The 14699-nt window shown below is 41.6% G+C and overlaps 1 protein-coding gene across 6 annotated transcripts in view; it reads left to right on the plus strand.

Annotated features, from left to right (window-relative positions):
* The first annotated feature begins 996 nt into the window (after positions 1-996).
* The window catches only part of ENPP2 (ectonucleotide pyrophosphatase/phosphodiesterase 2), a 60774-nt gene continuing 47071 nt past the window's right edge, over positions 997-14699 (plus strand). For 2 of the 6 annotated variants that reach the window (XM_080378354.1, XM_080378355.1), the window contains exons 1-6: positions 1495-1627; positions 1932-2034; positions 7995-8150; positions 10253-10378; positions 12418-12478; positions 13693-13790. In XM_080378354.1, coding sequence (XP_080234480.1) covers positions 1595-1627; positions 1932-2034; positions 7995-8150; positions 10253-10378; positions 12418-12478; positions 13693-13790 — 577 coding nt within the window. In that variant the 5' untranslated portion in view covers positions 1495-1594. The other 4 variants (XM_080378357.1, XM_080378352.1, XM_080378353.1 and 1 more) reach the window with 4 other exon arrangements.

Below are 14699 nucleotides of genomic sequence, written 5' to 3' on the forward strand. Positions count from 1 at the left end.
GAAAAATACTGCCTATTGCAACCTATTTCATTTTCAACCCATCTAGTGATGAAGAGAAAGTTAGAAGATGGGTCTTAACTTCACAGTCCTGGTCTGTGCAAGGGAAAGGAATACAGTGTCCTGGTGTAGCTAAGATGTAGGTCTTTTCAGGCTAGCTAACATTTCCCTGAGCCTTGCAGCTCAAAGATGCAGCTGCACGATAGAGCCACTTTTGGTTAAGAAACTGCATAACTTAGGATCAGCTCCTAGCAAAGGCTGGCAGGCTGATAAGATGTGGCTAGCAAAGAAAAGGGCTTTTTAGCCTCTGCCCTGTAAAGCTGCATGGTGGGACCAGAGAGATATTGCAGCAGGTAAAAGGTACATCTAAACAAAGCTCAAAATTGTACATGTTTAATATCACAAGACAGTTTAGAGAAAACTGCACACTGTTTCTTAATGCCAGTATAGAATATGGGACAGGACCCAAGGGAACCTCAAAGGGCTAATGAACCTTGACTCTGTCCCTTTAAATGTCATTGTTAGTAAATAGTTTAATGAAAGAAGCTTTCATCAGGGAAAAAAAGTGGCGAACTACACTGGTAAATAATTTGCCTTGGCAAGTAATATTTAAGCCACTGATTCGAACTGTAATTCTGCTCAGCATTATCATTTTGCTTTGTAAATAGAAGTGCTTATCCAAACAGCCGAGCTCTCTGTTGTTGTTGATGAAAATGGGAAAATGTGGGGCAGAGGGAATGTGTCACATCCCTTCCTTTCTGGAAGTCTGGGGTTTCCAGCTATTCAGATAAAACTGCTTGTGTTTCCATCGATCTGAGCCTTGCACTGCAACAGCAGCGCAGCAGAACAGCGTTGAAAGATAACCCCCTTTGAAGGTGTCCCCAGTTTGGGTTTGTTTGTTGTTTGGTTTTTGGTTTTGTTTTTTTTTTTTTTTTTTGGGGGGGGGATAGGGGGGGTGTGTCCCTCATCTGTGACACAGCTAGAAACTTCAGGAGCACCCTTGGAGGAGACCAGCACCCGAGCTCCCTAAAGCCACCGGGCTGCCGCCAGGCCAGCAGCGGGGCTCCGCTGGCCCCGTGCGCCGAGCCCACCGCGCTGCGACGCTGGGTGACACTGGAGGGTGGCAGCGGGGTATTTTCGTGCCGCAGCCCCGAGTGAGCTTCCCCTCCCTACTTCTCCGAGCCAGATGGAGACGCATTTGTTTTCTCTTTTAACCATGTTACTTTTGCGAGGAGAATAAAATAAGCAGGACCAGCTATTGACCGCAGCAGCATAAGAAAGCCCTGCTTTGCCAGGGGAAACCACATAAAAGCGTGCGTGCGTGCGCGCGCGCGTGTGTGTGTGTATGTGTGTGTGTGTGTGTGTGTTTGGGGGGAGGGCGCAGCGAGGGATGATGCCTGGAGCTTCTTGCACGCGGAGCTGCGATTTGTGAGCGAAACATGATGAAATCACCCCCTGGACAAATCACACGAGCCTGTCAACCTCACCAGGTGGGATTACTTGTAGCTAATAGCCCGAACTCCCAGAGCAAACAGCTCTGTGCTCACTATAAAGAAAAGGCGACGGTGCTGCGTAGGCTTTTCAAGAATTCTCTAGCATGGCTAAGAAGGGCTGCCTCCACTCGCACCAGGTACGGGAGGAGAGGAGCGTGTTTGCTTTTAAAGGAGGAGTAGTCCGTCTCTCCTGAATAAGTTCCTACGAAAAGGAACGTTTCAGTTTCAGCTTTAGAAAGAGCTGTTTTATTCATAAACCCCTTCTGGTTTGTGTTACTCTCCAGCGGTGACGCTGTCAGCTGCTGCTCCAGTGATGGGAACTGCAGTGCTGGGAAGCTCGAATGTACAGAGGACCATCTCTGCCCTTTTAATTGTAATGCTCTTAGCTCGAAAGTCCTGCTTTTTGCCCGGTTTGCTTACTTTGCTGTTTTACTTTTGCAGGTTATATCTTTATTTGCTTTTGCCTTTGGAGTAAATGTCTGCATGGGATTTACGACAAATCGATTTAGGAGATCTGAAGAATGGGATGAGGGCCCCCTCTCAGGTACAGTAACGGACGTAAATTGTACATCGCAATACCCTGATGTTATATACTGTGGTTAGAAACCACTCCTACTCTAAAACAGTAGTTTGCTTGTTCCTTTTCCCTCTAGGATATAGGGAAGGATAAATAACTCGGCAAGCCCGAGTCAGTTGACCTTTGGGACTCACCTATAGGTCTCCTATTTACTTAAACTTTTGCTCTGAGTGCATGTGACTATGGAAAATCTAGCTTATTTTAGGACTGAGCACTGTCAGTCTCACAGAGATCGGGCTCGTCAGCTTGTACACCGCACCGTTTCCTTCTAGAGCTAAGAGAAACTCCCCGATGGGTTTAAGGGTACTGGCTTTATTCTGGTAGCTATTGAAGCGGTTTCTAGAAACTTGATTAATGCTTTCAAGAGGCGCTGGTGAGAAAAGCTTTTGGGATTTCTGTGGCTCCTGAGGTCATGCTGGTTTGTGAACAGTAGACGGCAGACATCTGACGGCAGAGAGGGCCAGGCAGTGGAGAGGGCCAGGCAGTGGAGAGCAGGTGTTCGCCCAGATGTGCTGTCGCCCAGGAAAGCAAGAACATGCCACAGAAAAGACCGTTGTTTATGTTCTGTGGCAGTATAGGTTTTGTGAGCTCAGGCATAGTCCAAGTGGAAAAACATATAACATGGAAAACTAGTCTTTTTTTCTTAAAAAGAAAGAAAGAAAAAAAAAGTAAGCAAGCAAGCTTGACTTGTGTCTCTATTCCTTCCTTTGGCAGGAGAACGGAAACCTGTGGTGACTGACTTAGAGCTGGTTAATATAACTGAAGTGAAAGGGTTTCATTTGCAATGCCCATCTGTAAGGATAGCTTGTGAATGTTAATTATAAAATAATTTACTGTGGCCAGAGTTTGTTGTGTTCCTGACAGCGTACCTGTGTCCGTCTCCCACTCTGTCTTTCACAGGAGTTGGTGTCTAATCACAGCTACAATCAGGGCTGCTCATAACTGAGCAGAGGCATTTTAGGTAATCAGAAAGTTAGTGGCTGTTGCTTTTGATCTTCATGTAACAGAAATAAATGCTTTTCAAGCAAATTTATTTTACTGTTTTTATCTTCTAGTATGGTAACTGTAGAGAAGTCGTGTAGTGTGTGTAATAGTGACATGAAAGATTTGCATTTCATGTCTTCCAACACCTGGCTGCCAGATGTTTTACTTTCTCGCTAGTGACCACATAGGCTTCAGGGCAGGGCTGCCCAGTTGATTTTTACTGAAGTCCCAAAGGTCTGATATTGGGGGCCCATTGCAACTCATCAGTGCCAACTCTGCTCAGCCAGCCAGCACTGTTCAGTGCCACCAGGGTGGGGATCGGTAACTGCGTGATGTTCCCAGTAGTAGGAGGTTCATCTCAGCATTACATAAAAACAGGATGAAATACAGGATGTCTTGTAAGAGGGCAGGAGATGGGTTACTTTTGGTTGTCTGTTGAGAATTCGCTTACAGGTGGGATTGGACTGACACCTGACATTGAAGTAGTCCATTCCAGGGTGCAACAATGAGGGAGTTTTGTCCCTTCAGTGTTTATGCAGCTTGGTTACTTCTATTGCAATAATATAAATAAATAAATAAACAAACTAAAAAAAAAAAATTAAAAAAGGATAACAAAGAATAAGTATTATAGCCACATATGTCTAAAGGAGAAAATAAAAAGTTATGCTAGAGATGCTTTTCTTAACAAACTAAAAGCACTGTGATCAAAGAACCTATTTAGGCTCTCTTAATTGCATGACTTCCAGTTATATTTCATCAGAAGTCCAGTGCAATTAAATATCCAGAATGGAATACTAGTATAAATACTTTTCCAACTTCATTCTGCCTTGGCTTATGTATTTCCAAGTTTCTTGGTGTTTAGAGCTAATTAGTTTAGATTGAAAAAAACACTCTACAGATCTTTACTGCACAGACTAATTTTTTAGTTCTCCAGAGGTTGCATCATGATTCCAAGCAAATTTCAGTTTTCATCTAGCATAGAACTCCTCTACAAGTCAAAACCAACATTTTCTCCCTAGTCCCTTATAAATGTATGTCAAAGAAGTACCATCATGCCTAAAAAAAAAAAATCCCTCTTGTTCTCTTTTTACAGAGTACAGACATATAAGCATTTATACATTTGAGATGTTTAATATTTGTACTCAACAAATTATTTAATTGAAATATTTTTTTTTGCTTAAAATTTCTAAAAGACATTAGAGGACCAAAGTTCCCCTTTTTTTGCCCATAACTTGGCCTTTGTAAGCTACTTGCTTAAGGAGCTTTTTAGGCATCTTTGTAAGCACTTCCAGGGAAAATGGCCTTAGTAGTCTCTTGAAGCATGTTCTTTGGTAATGATAGCTTAAATTTTGGAAGGAGAAACACTGACATTTTTCTGTCCTTTCTCACTAGATTAAGCAATTCATTAAAAATGGAATCATATCTCTCTTGTACTAGAACAGTTAGGATGTGGGGTTTTTACTTTATTTTTAAATAATAAAGTAAATTTGACTTCTCATTGAAATTTTACTCATTGCAATGGCATTCTGCAGAAATGACATGCAAGTTCATAATATGAATATTATCTAGCAAAACTGGTGTTTCAGATGTTTTGTGTAGGTGTTTGGTTGATCCATATAGGTTCCATAGAGGATCCATGGGATCCAAACTGGCAAATTCTTACCAGGCAGTTGCCTTCCTGTAACGACTATGTAAGCATGTCTGTGTTGTGTAATCCTATGACTGAAATAGTACTGTAAGCAAATTATTATTTTTTTAAAAAATATTGGAATCAGATAGAATCAGAGCAAATAGTTTCATATGGCACTTTCCAAGGTAAATATAGCATATTTACTATGGAGATGTAATAACCTCCATGGACTGAATCAGAAAGGCACTATTGCCCTATGTAACTTCTCTCTCTAACCTGTGATATAAAAGACAATTCTTACATTGTTGTTTTGAGCTTAGCTGGACAAAAAAGAATGCATGGAAAAGGTTGTGAGAAGCTTTATGAATCAAATAAGGAGGGGAGGATCTTCATGTTAAGGTTCCTCTGCGTTCTGCATGGTCTGACTGCAGGAGCTGTAGAGGGATGCAGGAATTTCAAAAAGGATTTTGAAATTGTGTAAGTTTGTTTTGTACAGGGTTTTCTATTAATTTGGAAATGCTCACCAGGGATGGAGCCTCTCATGGTATATTTTCAAAGTATTCTGCATGCACCAGTACCCATGCCATGGCATTGTGCACGACCTGAAAATCATGGTCTGGCTGCAAAGGCAAGGTCAAACATGATAAACAAATGAACAATCTTAATACATTCAGAGATCAGAGAAATTAAATCAAGTCCTCTTTTGTGTTGCTGTATGGAGAGTGTCCTACATTGACTGAGGAGCTGTGACTTGAATTTGCTAAGTAACTTGGGATAATTTGTCATGTCAGTAATAAAGTGGCTGTCAAGAAATGTGCAAAAATAACAGACAAGGTAGCTAGGCTAAACTTTTCTTACATGAAATGGAAACCCTACTTGCAGTTATAGAAGATGGAGCTAGAGGGGACCTTGACCAGCTATGTAGACCTTCTGTATACCTGGAGACATGGTCAGTTATTACTGAAGTGCTCCTGACAGATCTTGGTCTAACCTGTTCTTCAAAATCTCCAAGATCAGAGATTGCACAGCCTTGGTGGGCAATTTGTTCCAGTGGTTTTCAGATAAAGCTGCTCTTTACAACAGCTAGACATTCCTTGGGCTGTAGTTGACTCTGTCCCTTATGTAATCTGCAGCCAGATTTACACCTTCTTTTTCCTAAATGCATGTTGACACGTGGTTTTTGACCTTCTCAAATGATCTCCCCCTCATCCCTTTGAAATGAAGAAGGCAATGGCAGTGTAAGGGATATATAGTGTATGCTAGTATGTAGTACCTTTTGGGTCCATAATACCTTTGATTTGCAGCTTACTGGATCTGTGATTATATTTACTAGCTTCCAAAATGGAAAGTAGTAGAAGAGATTAAATAACATGGAAATATTATTTAGTAACAGATCTCCAGAAGCATTTGGCAGGAAGCAGCTGTTGTTAAGAATAAGGAACAAGATTTTGTATCTCTGAAAATTTGGACATTATCATGCTTTGAAACAATTCTTTTGTGATTAATTTCTAATATAGCTTTGTGGCCTATTATATGAGCAAAGAAAACACAGATCCATGTGTCGCCAGCATAGATATGTGATCTCTAGCTCCTTCGAACTCCAGACAGCCAAAATATTGATGTCTCATAAAGAGCTTTCTTGCAGGGTATATACCTATAGAGTGAAACTTTGTGTGTATGATGTTACTTGCTCTGAGCATTACTGACCAATTGGGGAAAAAAAAAAAAAAAAGCAGAGACACGGTTGCCTGCTACTACCTTTTCCAGCAGGCATATGAAGGTCCCTTGCCACTGCCATGATCCATGAGTGCAGCTGTGGTAGATTTGGGTTTCTTGCCCATTATCTTGCTGTAGGGTTGGTTTGCTGTCAGGTTTGCTCCCTGAAGTGGTTTATGCTGATGTCCAGCCAGTGTCAGTGCCACTCCAAGGGAAGTGGCAGAGCAGTAGTGCTGGGGATGGGAGCTGGTGGGATATTGCCTACTACAATGTCACCTCCAAACTTCCCCTTCATCTTTTTTTCCATTCATTCTCCTGGGATAACGTCATCTTGTTTGGGAAGAGATTTCCCCTCAGTTTGTGGAGACTAAATTTTCAGCTATGTAAAAAAGTAGGGGAAAAATATATAAGAAAAGATCAGAGCAACTGTTTCCCAAAAGTGCCGTTGCATCAGTCCTCTTAAAATTGCATTGCTAATCATGGTAAGGTTTGCCAAAACCAAACCATGGTCTAAAAGAAAACAAAACCCCAAGACAATTTCAGACTTAATTTTAATAGGTCTCTCAAGGAACAAAAGGCATTGTGAAGTTTTCCTTGGAACACCTCTGTTGTTGAAGAATAACACACTTTTGTTATTTTACTTCATAAAATATGATTAACCTTAGCAAGTAGCACACAATTTTCTTACTTCATATAAGCTGCTATGTAGGATTCTTTTATAGGTAAAAAATGTAAAATATATCAAATATGTAAAGCATATAAAATACTAAGTTTTGAGGAAAAAAGCAGAGATGTACATATCAGCTTTGACAGTAAGGGCCCTTACTAATACAGAGATTATTGAAGTCTAATACATTATTCATGGTTTTCAGACTGGCACTCCTCCATTGATGTATATAACTAAAATGCATTGATTTCTTACATACTTCTGTATTTTAAGTTCTTTAATTTAATGCTCTGCAGAAGTCCACTAAAAAGCCTTGCTTTACTACTTTGTTAATTTATAGAGCATCTTAGAATTTTCTTTCACGCTTGACATTGATTTGGTGCCTTCCAGTATAGCAAACCAAGTCCTGCTGACTGCATGTAGATTAATTGCAGTCCTTTCCTATGCAAACTGCCCAGCCAGCCATGAAAATGTCACTTGGTTTCTGAAAACAAAGGCCTGCTTCTGAGGAATAGCTGCAGCTCCTGGAATGGGGCCTTGGAGACTTCAATACTTTTCTGCTAACGATCTCTTGATTGTTACAGAGGTAAAGCCAGGGCTGTTTCTTTGCAGGATGTTATCACAGCAAGCTGCTTCCTTTTTTTTTTTTTTTTTTTTTTTCTTTCCCCTTTTATTTTATTCTCCCCCAAAAGAGCAACCGTTCTGGGATTTGTTTCTCTTTTTTGTTTTGTTTTTGGGTGGTGGGTTTTTTTTGTTCTGTTTTTTTTATTTGTTTTGGGGTATTGTTGTTTTGTTTTGTTTTGTTTTTTTTTTTCTTCAAGCAACTCTTCTCTCCCTGCTCCCTTCCCTTCCCCAGAGCAGGCAGCCGAGGGTTTGCTCATCCACTGCTGCTGGACTGACAGATGATGTCCTGTTTCTTGTTCCACACAGTCCTGTCAGATTCCCCCTGGATCAGTACCTCTGGCTCCTGCAAAAACAGATGCTTTGAACTTCAAGAAGCAGAGCCTCCTGGCTGCCGCTGTGACAACCTGTGCAAGAGCTACAACAGCTGCTGCTTCGACTTTGATGAGCTGTGCTTAAAGACAGGTACGATGGGTCTCCTGTCCTGCACTGCCAGATGCTGCTGACACCTGGTTCCTGCCAGCAGTCAGGACCTGCCTGACAAACCAGCGCTCCCTGCCATAACCTGCATCTCCTCCTCACCTCAGGTTGCCTTGTCAGGCAGGCTCAGCTCAGCTCAAAATGCAGCCCATGTTTCCTTGCAAGGAGCAGGAGGGATGCATGCCTATCGCTTCTCACTGCTGGGCTTTGCCCATGGTTTCCAGGGCAGAAAAAGCAGGGCACTTTGCATTTCAAAGTAGTTCTTCTGACACGCAATTAAAAGCAATAATTAGCGTTCAGGCACCAGTCTGACCTCCAGGTTACAATGAAAAGAGCGATGATAAAGGCTGGAGGTTGGTCATTCCATGTTAGCCATCCTATTTTCTCCCAAGTGATGACTTAATATTGAAGCAATTCATGCTCACTTGTGGGCTGTGCATTGTGGTTCCTTGTGAAAGCACCTCAGAAGTAGAGTTGAAGCAGCACAGGTCTTCTAGGGTGAGCTGCAGGTGACAAACTGGGCTTGTTCCCCTTGCCCCAGCCTGATTTCCAGACGTCAGGATGCATATAACACACTGTTTGACTTCAATTCGTTGGACCCTGGGGGATGGAAATACAGCACTAGGTTCATTTTCTTTTTGTTGTTTTCATGAGTCATAGGCAAGGAAAACTTCAAAGAGGGCCATGAGTTATGTCTTACTACTTAACATAGTGCTTTTAAATTATTAGTTGTACCCATCTCTGTGAGTGTTTGCACAGTGATCAGAGTTGACACAGGTGCCTTCTACTTTTGCCATTAAATATTTTCCTGCTTTATGAAAGAATTACACTTACTAAGCAGCCAGAAGAGAAGACTAATGATTAAAAATATCATTGCCCATGGATGTGCCATACTTGAGAGTCCTGACTTCCTCAGTTCTGTTTATAATATCATTTTAATCGCTTAGTACCAGAACATGGCGAGCTAATCCAGTATGAAAGACTACCTTTGGTTCCGAGCCAAAAGCTTCTGAATTTTACGCTGATACTGTTTTGCTCCCATATAAATGACTGCAGAATGAAAAGTTCTTTTTGAAGACTTTCAGCACAATAGAAGGTATTTGCTGCCGAAGGGTAGACTTTCAATTCCTCCTGTCTGCAGTGCACCATGTCCACATATGTGTATGGATAACTGCATAGCCCTTGGGACTGTTGTGTGAATTGACATATACTCCCACAGACATTTATTAAGGCAATTATCACATGTACAATCTGTAAATAGTAGATATTTACAGAAAAAAGCCCCAGGTGAAGAAGAAAAGGGAGTAATAGGCATTGCTCTGGTGTGGTGTGGTTTTTACTGGGCACATGTTGTCTAAATTAATCTTTCAAGTTTCTTGTTGGTTGGACCAGGATGTGGAAAGCTATATGCTTACACCCTTAGGCCCTATTTCAAGGTGAAGCAATGCACTGCCCTTAAAAGAGCACCTAATTTAGACAGGCCCTTAGATCCTAACTTAATTCGCAAGATAAGAAGAGCTGGAGTGCTTTACAGGAGCTGTGCCATGCTTTTCCTTGAATAATTCCTTGAAGAACAGCTCTTGTTCTGTAACTTTGCAGTTGGTGTTGAATCTTACCCTGTAGGTGAGGAACTGATGGGAGTAAAGCAGTGACTTGCATCCACATAGTCTCTTTTCAACTTTCTTTTATTTTGTATGGCTTGAACTCCGAGTAGTTCGGAGAAAAAGAATGGATCACCCAAGAAACACCAGCTTCAGGCTCCACCATTTATCTGTCAAGATCCTTTCTTGTCTTCTCCTTTCTACACTTTTTCTGGCATTCAGACTGTACACAGCCTGGAGTGTAACACCTGAGGGTAGCAGAAGCACTTGTGGGTGGCTGGAAGCACCCTCCTGCACTTGCAGGACACAAAGGTCCTTTTTGTTTCTGGTTGACATGCCTACTTCAGAGGTCTTGAAATCGTGAAAATGGGGCCATAAACTTTACATCAAACTTTTAACGACTAGAGTGTTGTCATTATGACTTCAATGAGTACTTTCTGTTTTGATTACAATCTCTCATTCTTGCCTACCTGGTGAATATTTTAGCTCGGGGCTGGGAATGTACCAAAGATCGCTGTGGAGAAACCAGGAATGATGACAATGCTTGTCACTGCTCTGAAGACTGCTTAAGTAGAGGAGATTGTTGCACTAATTACCAAGTCGTTTGCAAAGGTACGTCTTTGGTCTTTCTACCTCTTATCTTTCTAAACCTGATAGAAGGCAGCCCTGTGGGTAGAGTATTCTTCTAAAGAAGAAACCCTTTCCTTGTTTTCTTCTGATTTTTTGGAGGAGGGGGGAAGAAGGGGGAATTGCATTTGTAATTTTTTTGGCACTAGCAGAGGTGAATACTTTTAATTTGTTGATGGTACGACTGTGTCTTTGCCTGTAGAGATGGCAATAGAAAGAGGCGTAAGTGGATGAAGAAGAGTTTAAAGTAAAACACAGAAGTGTTTAGATGTATTTGTCTGCATCACAGGGACAGCAGGGATATCTGATGGTCTCAGAAGGAAAGGAACATTCCTAGATATGTTATCTCTGTCTCAAAGACCTCTCCCCACCCCCACCTGGAATACTACTCAGACTACTTGGCCTAACACCTGTAGGCTTTGTTCTTTGTGGGACAGGAGTTATGAGAATACAAGGGCTGTAATTCACAGCTGGGTGGCATGGGCTTCAGGTGGCCATGCCATCTTCTGAACACCATGGCTGCAGTACAGCCTGCACTGCTTGGTGGCTAGAGGGTTGCGAAGGCTTAATTTTCATCCTCTACCCCAATTTTTTATGCAAAGCAGGACATGTTCCAATGTGTCTCACATATGGAACAAGTCTTCTGATCCTTGGTAATGAGCTCTACAGGTTCTCACTTCTGTACCTCAGTTAGTTCTTAGTTTTTTCATTTATTAACTTTACTGGTGGAAGGGTTACAGTTTTAGATTTTCTTTTCTTCCACATCATTTTGACCAACTGCATATGTTCAAAAAATGATAACCGTCCAGACCCATACACTGAAAATGAACTTTTCTTCTTTACTTAAGTTTTGCTGTTGGGAATCCAAATAAAATCTGTATATTCCAGCAAGTCCCCATAGGTTACATTCTTCCCCTTCCCAAAGAAACCCAAGGCTGAGACCACTTAAATACTGGTATAGTTTTCAGTTCCTGCCTTTTTTGTGAGCCCCCTCTTACAAGGGTCAAGACAGAGGAATTTACATGTCTCCAGCTTTAATGTATATAATCTTTGTTTAATTGGCTAATAACAAATGATCTCAATGACCCTTGCACTCTAACAAGAGCAAGCCTTATGTGAGAACAGTGTTTCCTCTTTATTCATGCCTTTGCCTATCTGAGTATAGTGTGTTGGTTTTTTTGTTTTGTTCCGAGCCCCCCTACCTTCTTGGAAATTGTCCCTCCACCTTCTGTTGTGGTCAGTTGGAATTGCTGCAGGACACGTTTCCTGCAAATATTTTCTATGGTGCTTTTTGTTTTGTTCTTTTAATTGAACTACAGTTCCTTTAATAGTGCCAGGTTCAAGAAGTGAGCCTCGTTAGCTTAGCTAATAATTTGTTTTTCAATTGACCTGTGAAAGTGCAAGTCATGAGCCACTCCATAGTCAGCATTCAGCAGTGAAAACATTAAGAAAATAGTTGATTAAATAAAGTAATTTTAACTAATCGAGTTCTGAAAGAGTATTAGCTGTTTCTGAGTCTCACCTGATCCATGAGCTGCTCAACTCTGTAAATCAGCTGGATGTTATTCAGTTGTTTTTCTTCCCCCACAATGGATTTTGTTTTATGTCTTTAGCCAGCTGAATCGGCTCATGGAGACACCAGAGCTGGTGGGGAGGAGGGTGGGAATTCACAGCCAGAAGCAGCACTACCTGTTTTTGACACATCAAAAATAAAAAAATTAAAATAGATGACACTGTGCCTAAAGCATTACCACTGTCTCCTGCTCTCTAAATGACACTCTTGCCTCCAGTTTTAGGAGCTGCTTCTAGGAGTGCTAGTTTGGATATTCATGTTGAACAGACTATAACAGATCATTTGTTCAGCTTTGAGAAAACCTGCTCATGATTCATGGGAAGTGTGACAAAACAGTCCATTAGCTGGAGTTAGACTTTGATTTTTTTTGTCATTTTCTGTGAAACCTGTAGCTGTGTCCACATATTTTTTCTTTTTGTTTTTTGAAAATCCATTGTGACTTTTCTGGTAGGAGAAACACACTGGGTGGATGATGACTGTGAAGAGATCAAGGCTCCTGAATGTCCAGCAGGGTAAGTGTTTTGCAGGCAACTGCAAAGCCAAATGCAGCAAGGTTGATGGTCCCTGACACTGCCCTGGACCTCTGAACACCACGTTCCAAGCCCTGGCTCTGTCACACAAGCTGAATGGCTGTGGGTTGGATGCTTTCCTGTGCTTCACCATTTGTATAGCTAGGCTGATAATATTGTAACACATTTGCCTTTGGGCTGCTGGATGAGTAATGGTGTGTGGTCTGTGTGCTTGAACTCTTGGTTTTTTATCACCTGCTGATGGGTTTGTCTGCTTTACTTATGATATAGGGAAGGTGACCAAACTCCCTTGAAGTCAGTGGAAAGGTTTTGGGTTTTTTGGTTTCAGTAAAATTCAGATTAAACCATATGTGAACATGGTTCAAGCTGTTTTTTAAATAGAATTTTGTACTTCTAGTGTTATGTTCCTAAATGAAAGGATTTCTAAGTTGCAGTGGGATACAGGCTTAATGAGGGGTTTGAGCAATGAGTAAGACTAAGAGATTAAGCACTTCTGAAACCAGTTGGCTCACTATTATCCTTAAAGTTAAGCAGTCTGCTAAGGTGCTGCCCTGCGTTGCAGGTCTGTCTGTGCTATTAGGAGGGTAGTTCCAAGGTGATAGGAGCCCCTGCTGCTCCTGGTGACAGTGATGGCTGCTTACCCTCTCAGCAGGCAACGAACATTAGAAGTCCAGGTGTGTCCACCTGGGACATCTCTGCCTGCACAGGATCAAGTCCCAGTAACAGTAGTAATTAAAAATGTAGTAAAATAACATAAAGTACTGTCATCTTTAGTACGTGAGAATGAGCTCTGCCTCACAGAGCTTATGGACTTTGTGAAAAGACCAGCTGTCATGAGACGTGGTTTTTAACTACAGATTGTATGCTACGGTAGGTACTTATGCATGCTATTGTTTTTTTCCTTCTCCATCTCCTTCTATAAGCACTTGCCTTTTGGGACTATATGCTTTTAGCTGCTCAGGGAAGGTGTCTTTTATGTTGGAGCTCAGCCCTTTCACTGACTGTGAGTGAACAGTGGATATTACTAACTGTGAAGATTATCAGTTTGTGCTGATCTGTTAGGTAAGCAAAAAAAATAAAATTAAACATATAGCATATGCAGTAACTACTTTAGATTCTCTGGAGTCTCAGTGAGCAAGTGGAAAAAACAATCATTTTGAAATGCTGCCTTACACTCCTGCTGCTTTTGCTTTCAGCTTTGTTCGTCCTCCTTTGATCATCTTCTCTGTTGATGGTTTCCGTGCATCGTATATGAAGAAAGGGAACAAGGTTATGCCCAACATTGAAAAACTGAGTGAGTACATCTGTTTCTTTACAATAATGAAAGAAGATTGCTTGCAGCCCAGTTGTTTTCATTGTTCACTGAGCAACAGAACTCATTGTGGAGCTGTGGGTAGAAGGGCTGTTCCAGACACAGGGCTCCTCTTACTGAAAAGTCCAACAAACATTGTCTTTTTTTTCCATGAAAGCAGAATGGAAGAAGTCCCCTTTGGTTTATCAGCTGGTGACTTGAAAGCACCCTGGCTAAAGCCGCACATAGCAATCAGAGTGTGGAGAGAGCTGCCACTTTAAGGAGTGCTGCTTAGAATTACTGACCTTCATATGGTTTTGTCAGCAAATAAATGCATTTTCAGTACACGATATATATCATGCATTCTTACAGGCTAGCTGGGACATGCCTGCAAAATTTTCGACTTGATTCAGAAATGTTGAAGGTCTGTGTAAGTGGGTGCAGGAGCTGCAGTGAAAGTGTGATAACTAGCTGGGGACGTGCCCCAGCCATGAGCAGATCTGCACTCACCTCTGGGGGAGTGGATATCCACCTGGCTTTGTGGAGTACTGGATGCAATGCATATTTGAGCTTCTCAGTATAGCATGGCAGTTTGTGTGTGACCATATCCTTGAAAGGAGTTGGATTTCCCCCCCCGCCCCTACCTAGTGTGTGTGCTGGCCCTTGTATTTGTGTAGCCATCTACAGTTGGACTCGATTTTAAAAGTATTTTCCAATCTAAATGACTTGATGATTGATTCTATGATCTTGGGGGCTGTGGCTGAAGCCCATTGTGCAACTGCAGCTTTAGTATATTTGCCACTTAAAATTAGCCTGCATTTTCATAAGTTGTTTTACTTAGCAAGATACTTCCAATGACTCTGGACTCTGGAAGGAGGCTGGCTTAAAAAGGAAAACAGTCTATGGAAATGT

Source organism: Falco punctatus, assembly GCF_963210335.1.
Source record: "Falco punctatus genome assembly, chromosome: 3".
NCBI lineage: Eukaryota > Metazoa > Chordata > Aves > Falconiformes > Falconidae > Falco > Falco punctatus.